General features: G+C 34.6%; 1 protein-coding gene across 3 annotated transcripts in view; it reads left to right on the forward strand.

The window, feature by feature from the left end:
• Nucleotides 1-15,249, forward strand: part of LOC131936952 (protein mono-ADP-ribosyltransferase PARP4) — a 32,140-nt gene that overhangs the window by 15,128 nt on the left and 1,763 nt on the right. For 2 of the 3 annotated variants that reach the window (XM_059294094.1, XM_059294095.1), the window contains exons 26-42: nucleotides 65-166; nucleotides 351-449; nucleotides 705-866; nucleotides 1,070-1,151; nucleotides 1,551-1,691; nucleotides 1,920-2,159; nucleotides 3,259-3,327; nucleotides 3,468-3,500; nucleotides 3,785-3,817; nucleotides 4,067-4,096; nucleotides 10,424-10,456; nucleotides 10,803-10,838; nucleotides 11,312-11,335; nucleotides 11,691-11,726; nucleotides 12,508-12,540; nucleotides 13,027-13,197; nucleotides 13,645-15,110. In XM_059294094.1, coding sequence (XP_059150077.1) covers nucleotides 65-166; nucleotides 351-449; nucleotides 705-866; nucleotides 1,070-1,151; nucleotides 1,551-1,691; nucleotides 1,920-2,159; nucleotides 3,259-3,327; nucleotides 3,468-3,500; nucleotides 3,785-3,817; nucleotides 4,067-4,096; nucleotides 10,424-10,456; nucleotides 10,803-10,838; nucleotides 11,312-11,335; nucleotides 11,691-11,726; nucleotides 12,508-12,540; nucleotides 13,027-13,197; nucleotides 13,645-15,110 — 2,790 coding nt within the window. The remainder of the gene's footprint in view (nucleotides 1-64; nucleotides 167-350; nucleotides 450-704; nucleotides 867-1,069; nucleotides 1,152-1,550; nucleotides 1,692-1,919; nucleotides 2,160-3,258; nucleotides 3,328-3,467; nucleotides 3,501-3,784; nucleotides 3,818-4,066; nucleotides 4,097-10,423; nucleotides 10,457-10,802; nucleotides 10,839-11,311; nucleotides 11,336-11,690; nucleotides 11,727-12,507; nucleotides 12,541-13,026; nucleotides 13,198-13,644; nucleotides 15,111-15,249) is intronic. The other variant, XM_059294096.1, reaches the window with a different exon arrangement.

A 15,249-nucleotide genomic window follows, 5' to 3' on the forward strand; every position in this document is an offset into this window, starting at 1 on the left:
TACAAATAGGTATAATTATATTGATAATTATTTTATTCTGACAATATTTTAATCTACTTATCAGGTTGCCAAGCTGGACTTAAAAAAATATGTAATTGACTTGAGCAAAGAATATTCAATTGTCACTCAGTTCACAAGTTTTATTGCTGTGGAGAAGAGAGAGGAGGTATGAGTTTTTTGTTTGTTTTGATGAAGTCAGTAAAATCATGCACACTACCACTTGACCCAGCCTTATAACATTAGAAAATATTATGCTCTATTTAGATGTGTTTTAATAATTACAAATACTGTGTTGAGAAAATATAAATATGAAGAATGATAATGTACTTGAATCCATTTGTGTGATTCAGAATGAGAAAGAAACTCTGCCGAAGGGGCCATCTATAGAAGATCTGTTGAAGAAAGAAAATGTTGACAACTTACCCTACATTGGTTGGACAAATGTGCAAGTGAGTGGATGTTAATTTTTCATAGAGACCCATCCTTGTTACTATAGACATCCATAACAGTTTTTAAAAACTATTACTTGACTTGTATTGTGAACAAACTTTCAGTTTCATATCCACCATTGAGTTAGCATATCGAGATAGGGCAATAGTTACAAACATGACTGCCTTATTTTTTAAAAAAAAATGTTTTAACCTTACACAATTGTAGTTTGTGAAATAATTTTTTGTATGTCTAATATTGCTTGTTTCTACCAGGAAGGTGACAGTTTACCCATAGAGTCTTTGATTGAGGAACTCTCCAGGGAAATAGAAAAGCAGAGCATCTCTGTGAAGATGGCTGCCTGTTTAGAATCTTTGGAAGAGAAAAGTTTTTTGTTGAAAGAGCAGGCGGGTCCATGTAACAAGAACATGCTGCTTGTGAGTTAACAGGGGATCTTTTGTTTGTTGGGGCATGCTTGTTCTATATCAGGGCAGATTTGTTCTATATCAGGGCAGATTTGTTCTATATCAGGGCAGATTTGTTCTATATCAGGGCAAACGTGTTCTATATCAGGGCAAACGTGTTCTATATCAGGGAAGACTTGTTGAGCCCTATCTTCTACAGCCTAATATTTTTTCAGGCAACCAAACTCCTTGTTGAGGCCTATCTTCTTCAGTCTAATGAAAACAAAGCATGTGAACTTGCTGTGGAAGCTTTTAATGGTAATGTGGTTGCTTCCCTTTCTTTACCCCACTCAAAGTATTATCTGTATTGTTTGCTATGTTGTATGTTTTATTTGCTATATGGTTTTGTTGCTGTGTTATATTGTCTAGATGGTAAGCCATATTGCCTAGTTGGTAATCTATATTGTCTAGATGAAAGCTATATTGTCTAGTTGGTGTGATATATTGTCTGTATAAGTATTATTCATTATGTTTATATTGCAAGCTATTTTGTTTGTATTGCTTTTTTAACATTGTCAAGTTTGTAAGTTGGCATTATTTTCCTATATTGTCTGTATTATTTGATACATTGCCTGTATTATTTTGCTATATTGCCTGTATTATTTTGCTATATTCCCTGTATTATTTGCTATATTGCCTGTTTTCATTGATAATCAGATTGTGTGAAGAGCTTGGACACTTTGGATGAAAACTCATACACAGAGATAGCCCCGGTCCTATCTGACCTACGTAATAAAGTGATCAACATAGAAAGCACCAAAGAGCAGATGAAACCCCAGATACCATTGCCTGTACATGGTAAGGGACATTAAACTAAAAAGTCTGCTTTCTTGATTAATGAATAACTAATTGTAATTTATGAGCGGATTTAGTGTTTCCACTGGCCTTGTAATCAGATGTTCCGTAAGATGCATGTTAATTTTTTTAAATTGTTTCTTTCTTTGGTCTCTCTTTTAGGAAATAGGGGTAGAATATTCAAAATCCATTAGTACAAAAATTGTTTCATTTCTTTCTTTTGTTGTTTAGGAAAAGGGGTGGTGAATTTAAAAACTTTAACTGGAAAAACTATAAATGTTTCCGCCAATGCTAGAACAACTGTGGCAGATTTAAAAAATACTTTGATGGAATTAGAGGGCATACCTTATAGCCAGCAGAGGCTGATTTACAATGGTCAGCAGCTTCAAGACCATGATTGCCTTCAGAAATTAAACATAGGCTATGGAGATGTGGTTCATCTGGTGCTGGCTTTGAGAGGCGGACCTTCAAGTTAGTCCTAACTTCCTGTTTATACATTTAATGAATATTTTTAAATGTCTGCTTACAACCAGTGAGAAGTTTACACTGTGGTGTATGAAGTTAGCTATTATTTACATAATTGAAGTCTTACAAAGTTTAAGTTTGTAAGGGACTATAAGTATATAACTAAAAAATTATTTGGAGCCAGATTATCTCTAATACTTTTTACATTTTGTTATTGTTACATGAAACATTTAGGAGGCGCTTATAATTCAAGGGCCCTAAGTTCAGCCTGCTCAGCCTCCTGATGCTACTCTTTCTTTTTTCTCAGTTTCTTTGTTCTTTCTTTGGCTTTTCAATAACATTTGATTTTTTTATGGGGAGGGGTTGGTAGCCCTTTAGCCAGTTCTGCCCAACTTTCACCCAGGATTGGATCTGGAAAAATGAGGAGTTCAGGAGATCACAATGTAGATAAGTGATATAATTGCTTGGGTCCACAAGGGAAATATCCCAGTAAATGCAGCAACTGACATAAGGCACTTGAAGGTAAAGACCTGGAGGAAGTAGAAAAATCTACCTTTAGGGCAGTGTTTCTTATATACAAGGAGGGTCAGCTGCACACATGAAATAAGGACAGGTGTGATGATGCAATGTTAGGCAAGTTTAAAAATAAGTCAAACAGAAAGGATAAAATGTAGAAGTTAAGAAATAGTGTTGGTCAGCTAGACATTTGTCAAGCAGATCCAGTAGAAGTACCCACCTTGAAAGAACACAGGAAAATAGAAGGAGCCTAGCCTGGAGATGCAACATCTTTTACAAGAAAGATTGGCTAATGCTGGGTAAAGTTGGAGAAACTAGGACAAGAAGAATAGGTCACCATTGGGGACAGTTGTAATAACTAGAGGACTGTGTTGCCTCGACATTACACACCTCCTGGGTGGGGGGATGTGCAGTCTTTTGTTATGATGTGTAATGTTGGGGGGGGGGGGGGGGAAGCTGGGTTCAAGGAATGTGATGTTGCATTTAATTCATATATTTGAAGTACAAAAATGATGAAAAACATGTTGATATATGCTTATTTTATGTGATTTTCAGTTGCTTTTCATAAACTAATTAACATTTTTTTAAGGGCCAACTAAAAAAAGTGCAACTATTTCAGTGAGAAACAACGAATCTTTAATAACATTCGATTGTTTTGGTAAGTATTCTACATTTTTAGCAGTTTTGTGGTGACATTGTATCGGCATTAACAGAAATACTTATTTGGAGCACTCAGGCTCTCAATTAAAGATAGAGAAAAGATAGTCTTCAGTACTAATTTCTATTACATTTTTTCAGAGGATGATGATGAGGATGATGATGACATATATGGTAAGATTGTGTTTATATTTATACCTTTTCATTTAAATTAAATGAGTTCAATTGTGTGAGCTGATATTGTTGAATGTCTGATATTTTTTAATGATATTTTTGAATGGGTTTGCTGATTGTGTTGGATGGTTCAGTTTGGACTATCATGCATCATATGTTACTTCATACATTAACTGTAACCTCACTTGTGAATTGTTATTGAATGTGTCTTAAATATGTTATGATGGCTAGAATTTAAATTGTATTAATTCAAATAAAATAATATTTCCATTTAATCTTTCCAGATGATGGAGTAGAGGAAATATTTTATGTGACAGGTCAGCTGATACTGTAGGATTGTTTTGTTACTATGGGCTTTATATACTACAAACAGTACTACTACTACATTAAAATTCAACTAGCAACTTTTTTTTTCTCGTAAATAAAGATATTATTAAAACCTCACAAATGAAAATATAACCATATGATTAAAAATGTATTATTTTTTTGTCAAATGTATTGTTATGGCTTAAATTAATATTTCCTAAATTCAAGCAAAAAAAAAAAATTCCATTAAATCTTTTCAGAGGAAGGACACAGCACTGAGTCACATTGTGGTAATTTCTTTATTTTTATTCATGTTTTTTTTTCAATTTAATTTTCTTTGTATTAGATGATAATATTAAATGGGCTGGCTGGAATTTTTGTGATTGTTCTGTTACTATGGGCCTGGTTACTACATACAGGACCACATTAAAATATCACTTGCAGACACCACTTATGTTAGGGGTCATCCATAAATGACGTCACACTCGTAGGGGGAGGGGGGATTCGTAATTTTGTGACGGTGTGTGATGAGGGAAGGAGGTGTGTTCAGATGGTGCGACGTCACACTTTTGCATTATAAAACAATGTTAGAAAACAAATTTTAGACGTTATTTCGCGTTTTAGAAAACTGTTTTAATAAATTGTAATTCGAATTGATTAAAATACTCTATGTTGACAGAGTTCAGACAAGATTTTGGAAAAAATATAGATGTTTTAAAAAAAAAATTCAACTGCAATTTTGAGGGGGGTTGTAGGCTGAGGTGTGACGTCATTTTAGGGGGGGGGTCTGGCTTTTTGTGACGACGTGTGACGGAGGGGAGGGGGAGGTAAAAATCATCAAAGAAAGCGTGACATCATTTAATAGCATTTTCAGTTGCTAATAGTTTTTGGAGAAAGTGTCAAATTATAAAGTTTTCTGTTGTTGCAAGCAATATTTTTTACATGAATACTAAGAAACGGCTATCATTGTGCTTATTTTAATATTATTTTAATTGTAAGAGCTGTGATTTTTTTTCTCATTGAGCTCTTTTATTTTTGTTTTTCATTGAGCTGCTTTGTTTTAATTTTTCATTTTGCAAAGTAAAAAAAAGATATTAAAACCCCTCAAATGAAATTGTAACAATATGATCAACAATCGTTTAAATCAGGGGTCTCTAAACTTTTCAGTCCGATGGCCGCATTAACTATCAAATTCCAGTTCGGGGGCCAGTTTCTTCCAGGCATGTCTTTGTTTTTTTCTGGGCAAAGTTCCTCAGCCATTACCAAGAAACGATTTTTCCTTGGACAAAAAGATCTCCGCGGGCCGGGTGAGAGGACATCGCGGGCCGCATTCGGCCCGCAGGCTGCATTCGGCCCGCGGGCCGTAGTTTGGAGACCCCTGGTTTAAATGTATTAGGATGGCTCAAATTACTATTTTCTTAATTTTTCAATTAATAAGACCACAACTATTAGAATGTAGTCTTTTTTTTTCAGAATATATCTGTAGTGGGCTACAATCCCATACTCTCTGTGTTTAGTAGGCAAAACCATCCCATACTGTCTTTGGTAGGCGACCATCTCATACTCTCTGTCATTAGTAGGCAATGATCGCATACTTTCTGTCTGTAGTACATGTCACAGACTGTATTATTATGTATCTTTATTATATTGTGTTTTGCATGAATGAAGAGTACCTGGCTAGCGGAAGGACTGTCTGAGCGATCGTCATGTGTTTTTCCGTGTTTTGGGTGAGATCGCTCATTGACGTAAGGGGAGAGAAAGTGGTGAATAAAAGAGAGAGCGAAAGGTGAACGGGTGTTGTGTGCTAGGACTTGGGACTGGAACGATGGCAGTGAATGTAAGATGTCTCCATGACTTGGAGTCGTGATTATTTTTGTACCTATATCAGTTGATCTTCAAATATGGATGTACCACGGATTTATCTGTACATAGTGTAAATAAAGTTGTCATTTGAAGTTGCCACTGTTGCTCGTGTTCCTGTATGAAAGCTAACCCACAACAACAGAGAATACATGTTGTTACATATGGTGTCAGAAGTGGAGGCAATAAAGTGATGTTGCTACATTGTATTACTGTTACTTATGATGTCACAAGTGGTTGAAGAATTGGTGCTACATATGTCAGAAATGGAGATATTACAGTCTGTGGTCTTCCACTGTTTACCAAGTACGTCAAGTTCTTGAAAGTCATCTATCTACACTCAAGTCAGAAGGGTTGCTGTAGTCAAGTCAGACGTTTTGTTCAAGTCAAGGCATCAACGTGATAATTTTTATTACCTTATTTCGATATTGTCTCACCAATGTCGAGTAAATATCGTCTGTGTGTTTTTTCTGTTTGGATTTAGCCGATCAAGTCTTAGTGTTTCTTTTCTACTGTTTGGATTTAGCTGTTCAAGTTTTTTCTATATGGATTAGCTGTTCAAGTTCTTCTACTGTGGATGAGCAGATCTAGTTTATTAATTGTAAACTGTTCCTAAAGATGTCTTATCTAAAACTGGACACATTTCTACTCTGTAACAGGCTACTAGAACTATTTTGAATTTTTTCAACTTTTTGGAATCAACAAAGTGAACTATTTTTGGACGTATATATGTACTATGAACTTTTCTTGGATTACCAGATGTCTGTAATCAACTGAACAAAGCCAGAATACAAGAAAGGGTATTGGTAAATTAATTAACACTTACCTATTGTTAACTAATGAATTTATATTTTATGTCATAAATAGAAAATATATCAAAATGTCAAGTCGTACATATTATAAAGAGCTAATGAAGGAGCTCGACATTCCGATGGTCAAGATGTCAAGACTAGAAGAATATATGGAAATGGCGAGGGATCTAGGCATTAAGAAGATGAAGAAGAAGATAGCCTGGGCAACCAATCGACTTGAACAAGACAGAGAAGGAGAAAAAGAAGCATTGGACAAAGAAACAGAACAACCCCGACTAGTTCATGAAGAAGTAATTAGAGAATTAGATGATGAGATAGAAATAATGCGTGATAGATTAAGAGATGCTACATACACACATGAACCAAAATTAGAAAGTCAACAGGCAGAACTTGAAGAAGTAAATATTGGCAACCTTTGGAATGAAGAACAGAGTAATATAGTCCAGGAAGAATTGAAACCCAAGGATAAAACAGAGGTTGAACTTAATAATGATTTAAAGGTGACAGATACATTAGAATGTTTTAAGATTGACTCTTTATTGACTCAAACGCAGGTACACGAGAATATTATTGAAAGTTGTATCACAAATCCATCAGAGAATGGCAGTCAACAAGAAATAAGTCCATCAGAGAATAGTAATCAAAATGATTTAATAAGCCCATCAGTCAATGGCAGTGATGATTTAATAAGTCCATCGGAGAATGGCAGGAATCATGATAAACTAATGATGAATAATGAATCAGTGAACTTAATTAGCCACAATGAAGAGAACGTACCTATTGAAGATTTACTTCGAAAATTGGAGTCAAACTATAAAGAAGATATACTAGAACTCAAGAAAAAATTTAACAAAGAAATGGAGAAATTAACACAGAAATTTATGTGTGAATTAGAATCAATAAAGAAGCACAAGGAAGTTAAGAAAGATGAAACAGTAACTAGAAACTATAATGTCACTAATACACAGAATGAAAGTGAAAGAAATTTAGCAAACTATGAATACAGTCAACATGTTAATAAGAATGTCATTAATGTCATTAATGCACAGAATGAAAGAAAAAGAAATTTAGCAAACTATGAATACAGTCACCATGTTTATAAGAAGCCAAAATCTAGATGTTTTTACTGCGGAAAAACAGGTCATTACCAAAATCAATGTTGGCATAGGTTGGCAAATCAGAGAAGAAACAATTATGTACAAAGAAAGTCATGTGGGAAATATAGTAATTTAAGAAAGAATATATCATGTTCTAATGAAAGATACCGAAGCAAGATGTATTATGAAAGGCCAAAGCAATGCCATAATATTTATATTGAGTTGGTTGATGAACCAAACGAACGTACACAAAGCAAGATAACTACTGACGTTGTTCAGAAACCAGAGAAGAATATTAAAACAAATGAAGTAACACAAGTTACACGAAATATAGGAAATCATTATGGTAGCAAAGCTAAAAGCTACACATACAATTTCAGGGAGAGATGGCAAACAGGTCATCGTCAACTGCACGAGAACGATTACTCATGCTATAGAGGATGCTAAGATTAAATTATCAATTGACAGTGTATTAATATTAGACAGTCTGTAACTGTAATATATAAATATCAAATAATGTGTTTGAGTAAACATAAATTGTGTACTATATATAAAGAATGTAAACTGTATTATGTTAAACCTATTCTATACTATTAATTAACAGTGAATAAAGTAAATCAAGTAAAAGTTAGAGACTATTTATTCCGCATAACAATAAGACGGAAGTCTCAATGATGAATTGTATTAGTCGATACCTGTGAAAGGCAAGAATGTTGTGTTGTGACCTAGATATGACTGAAATGGGTCGACTAGGGGAGACAATAAGGTATATTACTTATGTGTAGTAATAACATGCCTTGATGATAAGGTTGGTTTACTACATAGGATATAATTATTTAATTCATGTCTTTAAGTATTTTAACTATGTGTTATGTTTTGGAATTAAGTCCTGTACCAAATTAGTTTGGTATATTATTTATCCCAACTGATGTAGTTTTTTTTTACAGTTACTGGGTAATTGAAATGTTTTTTTCTCCTATGTGAATGTATATTGATGCATTAAATATTACATATAATGCTTGTACATTTAAAGTTTTTGTTCAAAACATTGACATATTTTAATTATCACTGATATAGTCACTACATACTGTTGTATTTGTATGCACTATAAATTTATGACTACAAGTGCTTAGTCTAAAAAGAATATATTTTACTCTACTTTGAGTTGTACACAATTTTTCGTTGTCTGGCACATGATCCTGCCCTACCAATACTGTATTTATAAATTTTGTTGTCTGGCACATGATCCTGCCCTACTAATATTGTATTTATAAATTTTGTTACACAAAATTTTATTCGAAGGGGGGACGTGTCACAGACTGTATTATTATGTATCTTTATTATATTGTGTTTTGCATGAATGAAGAGTACCTGGCTAGCGGAAGGACTGTCTGAGCGATCGTCATGTGTTTTTCCGTGTTTTGGGTGAGATCGCTCATTGACGTAAGGGGAGAGAAAGTGGTGAATAAAAGAGAGAGCGAAAGGTGAACGGGTGTTGTGTGCTAGGACTTGGGACTGGAACGATGGCAGTGAATGTAAGATGTCTCCATGACTTGGAGTCGTGATTATTTTTGTACCTATATCAGTTGATCTTCAAATATGGATGTACCACGGATTTATCTGTACATAGTGTAAATAAAGTTGTCATTTGAAGTTGCCACTGTTGCTCGTGTTCCTGTATGAAAGCTAACCCACAACAACAGAGAATACATGTTGTTACAGTACACAATCATCCCACACTCTCTGTCTTTAGTCGGCAACCATCTCATTCTCTTTGTCTCTAGTTGGAAGCCATTGCATACTCTCTGTAATTAGTAGGCAATCATCCCATACTGTCTGTCATTATTAGGCAATCATCCCATACTCTGTCTTTAGTAGGCAACCATTCCATACTCTCTGTTATTAGTCTGCAACCATTCCATACTCTCTGTTATTAGTCTGCAACCATTCCATACTCTGTCTTTAATAGGCAATCACCACATCTATCATTGAGGGCTATTTTAGAATGGTTTAGCTGATATTGTGGGATGAGACAGGCCAACATACAGGACCACATACAGGACAACATACAGGACCACATACAGGACAACATACAGGACGACATACAGGACAAAATACAGGACCACATACAGGACAACATACAGGACCACATACAGGACAACATACAGGACCACATACAGGACAACATACAGGACCACATACAGGACAACATACACGACCACATACAGGACAACATACAGGACCACATACAGGACAACATACAGTACTACATACAGTAGCACATAAGGACTAAATACAGTTCCATGTACAAGGCCCCATACTGGGCCATATACAAGACCACATATGGGCACAACATACATGACCAAATAATAAAAAAAATCTCTAACCCTTATTGGGATTTTAATTTATTTCTCTATTTTCCTGATTTTACTTTTTAGTGATAACTAAATAATGAAGTTAAAAACATCTTGTTTATAATTCAGCTTTATAATTACTTCAACAAACATTTCCTTAGAAATCTTCAAATGTGAGATTAAGGAACATTGAAATTACAGATAAATAATGCCTTAAATGTAACCTAAACCCAACCCACATCTTGCTTTTTATTTCTTGAATCTGGTGCATGTTTAATTAAATAAAATGTATAAGCATATTTTTGGTAAATTTACAAAACAGGTATGATAGTTTGGTAATTTAAAAATTAGATTTGTTTGCTTGTGGTTTTCATTTTATGCTAGAAAATAGTTAAAATGATTTTCAAATCTAATCTTATCATAATAAATAATCTATTTCAACATAAACTGATTCAGTTCCATAGAAATCGACTAGTCACATTTTTATGTTTCAGACGGCTCAAGAAGAAATAAGAATCAAGAACGAGGTTTGTTGTTTTCCTGATCAACATTTTTATGTTTTACTGTTTTCTCCTGCTAGGTTTAATTTAGTCACAGACACTTTCTTGTAGTAAAAAAAAGTTAACAGTTTTTATGTTTTAATTTTTTATTCTCCAACATACCCAAGTTCCTTTATATATTAACTGCACTTTTGTGCAATGTGACGTTGTGTAGGGTGTGTTAGTGTGTTCATTTTTACCTACAAATATGCTTAAAATAGCACTGAGTCATCTAATCTACACATATCTTTTTTTAATGGTAGGAAACACATTTGTGTTTAACACTAGACGGGTTGTTGGTTAAGAAAACACTTAAGAAATTTTTTTTTTGCAGAACGATCAAGAGAAAGGGTTCTACTTCGAGAAGGAGGTTTGTTTTTTTTGTTCAGATCAACAGATAAATCTTTGCCTGTTGTTGTTTTTATAATCTCACCCCCTGAAATGTTTAATTCTACATATTACTGTATGTGTACATATTGATGAATCTTAATTTGTAGAGTTCAAAAAGCTACAGTATGCGGCACTTTAAAAATTGATTTAGTATTTCTACCATTTTTGGTTGACATTGCAAGTTTGCAATCATTTTTTAAAAGAAAGAACACAAGCAATGTGCGGCACTAGTGAGAAACTGCACATAATCTTAGATCTATGACTTTAATTATCAGCAACATAAGTCATCCATTTACTGTGTCAACATAAATTTATGCTGCACCATCCCCCATCAATAAGCAATATTGACAAAAAAGACAATTTTACTAAAACAGTTAAATGTAACAATTTTCCTTGAAGCCTGTTTTTGCAGATAGTTGATCCACTATTTCCTGATCATATTTTTTATTTCAGCAAGTAGTGGTTCTAGTTCTGCTGGTGAGTAATTCAGATTTTCTCTCTATTTGTTCAAGCATTCTTGATTTTTTTAAAGAACAAAAATGTTTGAATTAAATATTAAAAAACAAAACAAAAAACCTTTTGGTAGCTGCTACCTTTATAATGCTAAACATTTTGCTAGCTGTTACCATATCATCAAAACTTTCAAACCCTTAGATTTCTTACAATACAAACCCTTAGCTTTCTTACAGTACTGATATCCTTGAAAAATCATAGATCCTAATGCCGTTAAAAACTTAAACATATATTTTTTAATGGTAGGAAACACATCTGTGTTTAACACTAGATGGATTGTTGGTTAAGAAAACACTTTAGAAAATTTATTTTTTTTCAGAACGATCAACAGAATTTTATGTAGAAGAAGAAGCAGGTTTGTTTTTTTTTGTTCAGATCAACAGATAAATCTTTGCCTGTTGTTGTTTTTATAATCTCACCACTGAAATGTTTAACGGTGTTTTGCTACATACCACTGTATGTGTACACATTGATGGATTTTATTTTGTAGAGTTCTAAAAGCTACAGTATGTGGCACTTTAAAAATTGATTTTGTATTTCTAATATTTTTAGTTGACATTGCAAGTTTGCAATCATTTTTTTTAAAGAACACAAGAAATGTGTGGCACCAGTGAGAAACTGCACATAATCTTAGATCTATGACTTTAATTATCATCCATTTACTGTGTCTACAAACATTTGTGCTGTACCCATCCCCCATCAACATGCAATATTGACAATAAGACAATTTAACTATAACAGTTAAATGTAACAATTTTCCTTGGAGCCTGTTTTCGCAGATAGTTGATCCACTATTTCCTGATCATATTTTTGTTTCAGCAAGTAGTGGTTCTAGTTCTGCTGGTGAGAAATTCAGATTTTCTCTCTATTTGTTCAAGCATTCTTGACTTTTTTAAAGAACAAAAATGTTTGAATTAAATATTAAAAAACAAAACAAACCTTTTGGTAGCTGCTACCTTTATAATGCTAAACATTTTGCTAGCTGTTACCATATCATCAAAACTTTCAAACCCTTAGATTTCTTACAATACTGATATCCTTGAAAAATCGTAGATCCTAATGTCGTTAAAAATTCTTTAATAGCTGAAATGATAATTTTTTTGAAGTAAGAGGTTTTTAACTTTTTATTTTTTCAGATGAAGAAGACGAAATATATGAAGAAATATCTGGTAAGATTTTCTTTAACTTTATCTCTTTTTCATTAAACAAACTGAATTTTTTGTGTATGTGCATGTTTAATAAACAAAATGAGTTTGGTTGTAATGGCTGATACTTTTGGTTTGATTAGCTGACCATGTACAGGCATCACATAATAGCACATGCAGGATCACATACACATAACACATACAGACAGCACATACAGGACCATATGCCGACAGCTCATAATGGCACATCTAGGACCATATACAGATAACACGTAATGGTACATATAGGACCACATACAGACAGCTGATAATAGCACACAAAGGGCTAAATACAGATAGCACATAAAGAGTCTCTTGTACTGTAGTAAAGCTATTTTACACTATAGCTATCTAGTGTGGATGCTGATGACGTGGGTATATTTGAAATGACCATAACTGACAATCTCTCTGACTTGAAGACCACTTCCACCATGTTTACTACAACAATGTTTCCATTGATGTGTTGCTCAGCCCCTGTTGTGCTAGACGTTGGGTCACTGATGCAGAAAGCTGGGTTTGCTGGGGAGATGTTCCCATCTGTTGAGATCCCCTCAGTTGTTGGGAGACCCAGGTATCAGGGAGTCATGGTGGGGATGGGCCAGAAAGACAGCTACGTTGGTTATGAGGCAGTGGGTGGCAGAGGTGATCTTTTATACTTTACATTATTTTAAAAAAAATGTATATTGATTAATTAACAATGTTTTGCTTGAACAAATGGATGCTTCTTCATATTGAGAAAGAAAACTTTTTTTTATTTTAAAAGATTAAAACGCTAGAATAGAAAAATGAAACTTAGCTTTGCATAAATTCTTAAACTGTTAACAAAAAGAGAGGAGAGAATCAGAATCATAAATGTATCCAGATGTTTTGACTAAAAGCAGATTTAAAAAATATTTAAATCACAATACTCAAGTCAGCTAACAGAGCTTATATCCAAATTATTTTCCTGCTTTGATAAAACTTTTTAAAATGTAGCACTAAGTCATCTTATATTTAGATTTTAAAGTTTGTACCATAATTCAAGTGTTTTAAATATTTAATTTTTAACGTATTATTTAACAAATACTATTATTTTTTTTCTAAATTTAGCTAAGCCCAAACCTGAATTTGAGAAATCAGTTTTACGTAAAACGTTTTCTACTAAGAGGCTCAATAGTGCCTCAATACGTCCTATTCCTGAAAAGCTTGATAGTGCCCCTTATAGTTTAGGAGCTGTTCCACCACTGCCTATGAGTAGCTTATTTGGATACCTTGCAGAGCAGAGCAGTGACACTCAAGTTTTGGCTGAAGCAAAACAAGTTTATCACAAATATTCAGCAAACAAAAGCTCCAGTATATTTTCTTCTATGAGACCTCCTCCTTTCTCACCTCAACTGCTTTCCCAACCTCCTCCGTCCCCACCTCAAACATTTGCCCCTCATCCTCCCCCACCTCAAACATCTGCCCCTCCTCCACCCCCACCTCAGTCATTTGCCCCTCCTCCCCCACCTCAGTCATTTTCCCAACCTCCCCCTACAAGAAATATCCAACTTATTTCAGACCTTAAAAGCACAAGATCATCACGTCAAGCTTCCCAACTTCAGGTTTCCTCAATAACTAACTCTGCTTTGCCAACTGTTAGTTTACATGATAGATCCATGGGGCTACCACAACTGATTTCAGGCTTTGGTTCAAGTTTAGCTGGGCCCCCAGCACCAACCCAAGCCTCATTTGGTTCAGCTCCAACAGGGTTCCAAGCACCATCTGCAGCTATGTTTGGTTCAACTTTAGCAGGGACACCAGCACCAACTTCAGCTATGTTTGGTTCAACTTTAGCAGGAACACCAGCACCAATCAAAGCCTCATTTGGTTCAGCTCCAGCTGAATTCCCAGCACCAACTTCATCTATTTTTGGTACAAGTTTAGCAGGGACACCAGCACCAACGCAAACCTTGTTTGGATCAAGTTCTACAGAGCCTGAAGCACTATCCCAAACGAATTTCAGAAGCTGTTTAGCAGCCCCAAGGGGTTTAAGGCCTGAAATACCACAAAAACTAGCTGCCTACAAGATGTCTCCAGTTGTCCCAAGATCTCATGAAATCCCTGTGACCTCCATGTCATCGTCAGCTGCAAGGCTAGAAGAACTCTCTTGTTTTTATTCGACTGAGTTGCATTCATACACCCGTGAGCTACCAGCCAAGGCACCAATTCGCAGTTGTTTCACATTGCGTGCATCATCATTATCTGCTAGTACAGGCCATGTTGATCCACATGCTGTAGAAATATTGAAAGGCACATGTGATAGCCAACCATGGCACGACGCAACGCCACATAAAGAAGTGTCAATGAAAAAGAAGAAAAATGTTCCAAAGGGATTTATTGTAGACGAATGTTATGATGCTGGCAGTGACATGCTGATGGAGCTAGAGGATAGCGAATATGATCAACAAATTCTTTGTTGTAATGATGAAATGATGCCCTACTCATATGAAGAAAAGGAGAGAATAACTAGTAAGGAGAGAGAAAGTGTTTTAACATATGATGCACTACCAAGTTTGTTTAATCTGCAGAATGTGGTGAGTAGTGATTTGAGTTTAGCATCACTTTACAGAACTTTTTTGGGATATTAATGAGCATTTTGCTTAACACATTGTCTCAAGTTCAATGTTTTATTATTTCAGAAAGAATGAATTGAAAAATTCACTGATTTTTCCT

Source organism: Physella acuta, unplaced genomic scaffold (genome assembly GCF_028476545.2).
Source record: "Physella acuta isolate Inbredline_101_S28 unplaced genomic scaffold, ASM2847654v3 ptg000197l, whole genome shotgun sequence".
NCBI classification, from domain to species: domain Eukaryota; kingdom Metazoa; phylum Mollusca; class Gastropoda; family Physidae; genus Physella; species Physella acuta.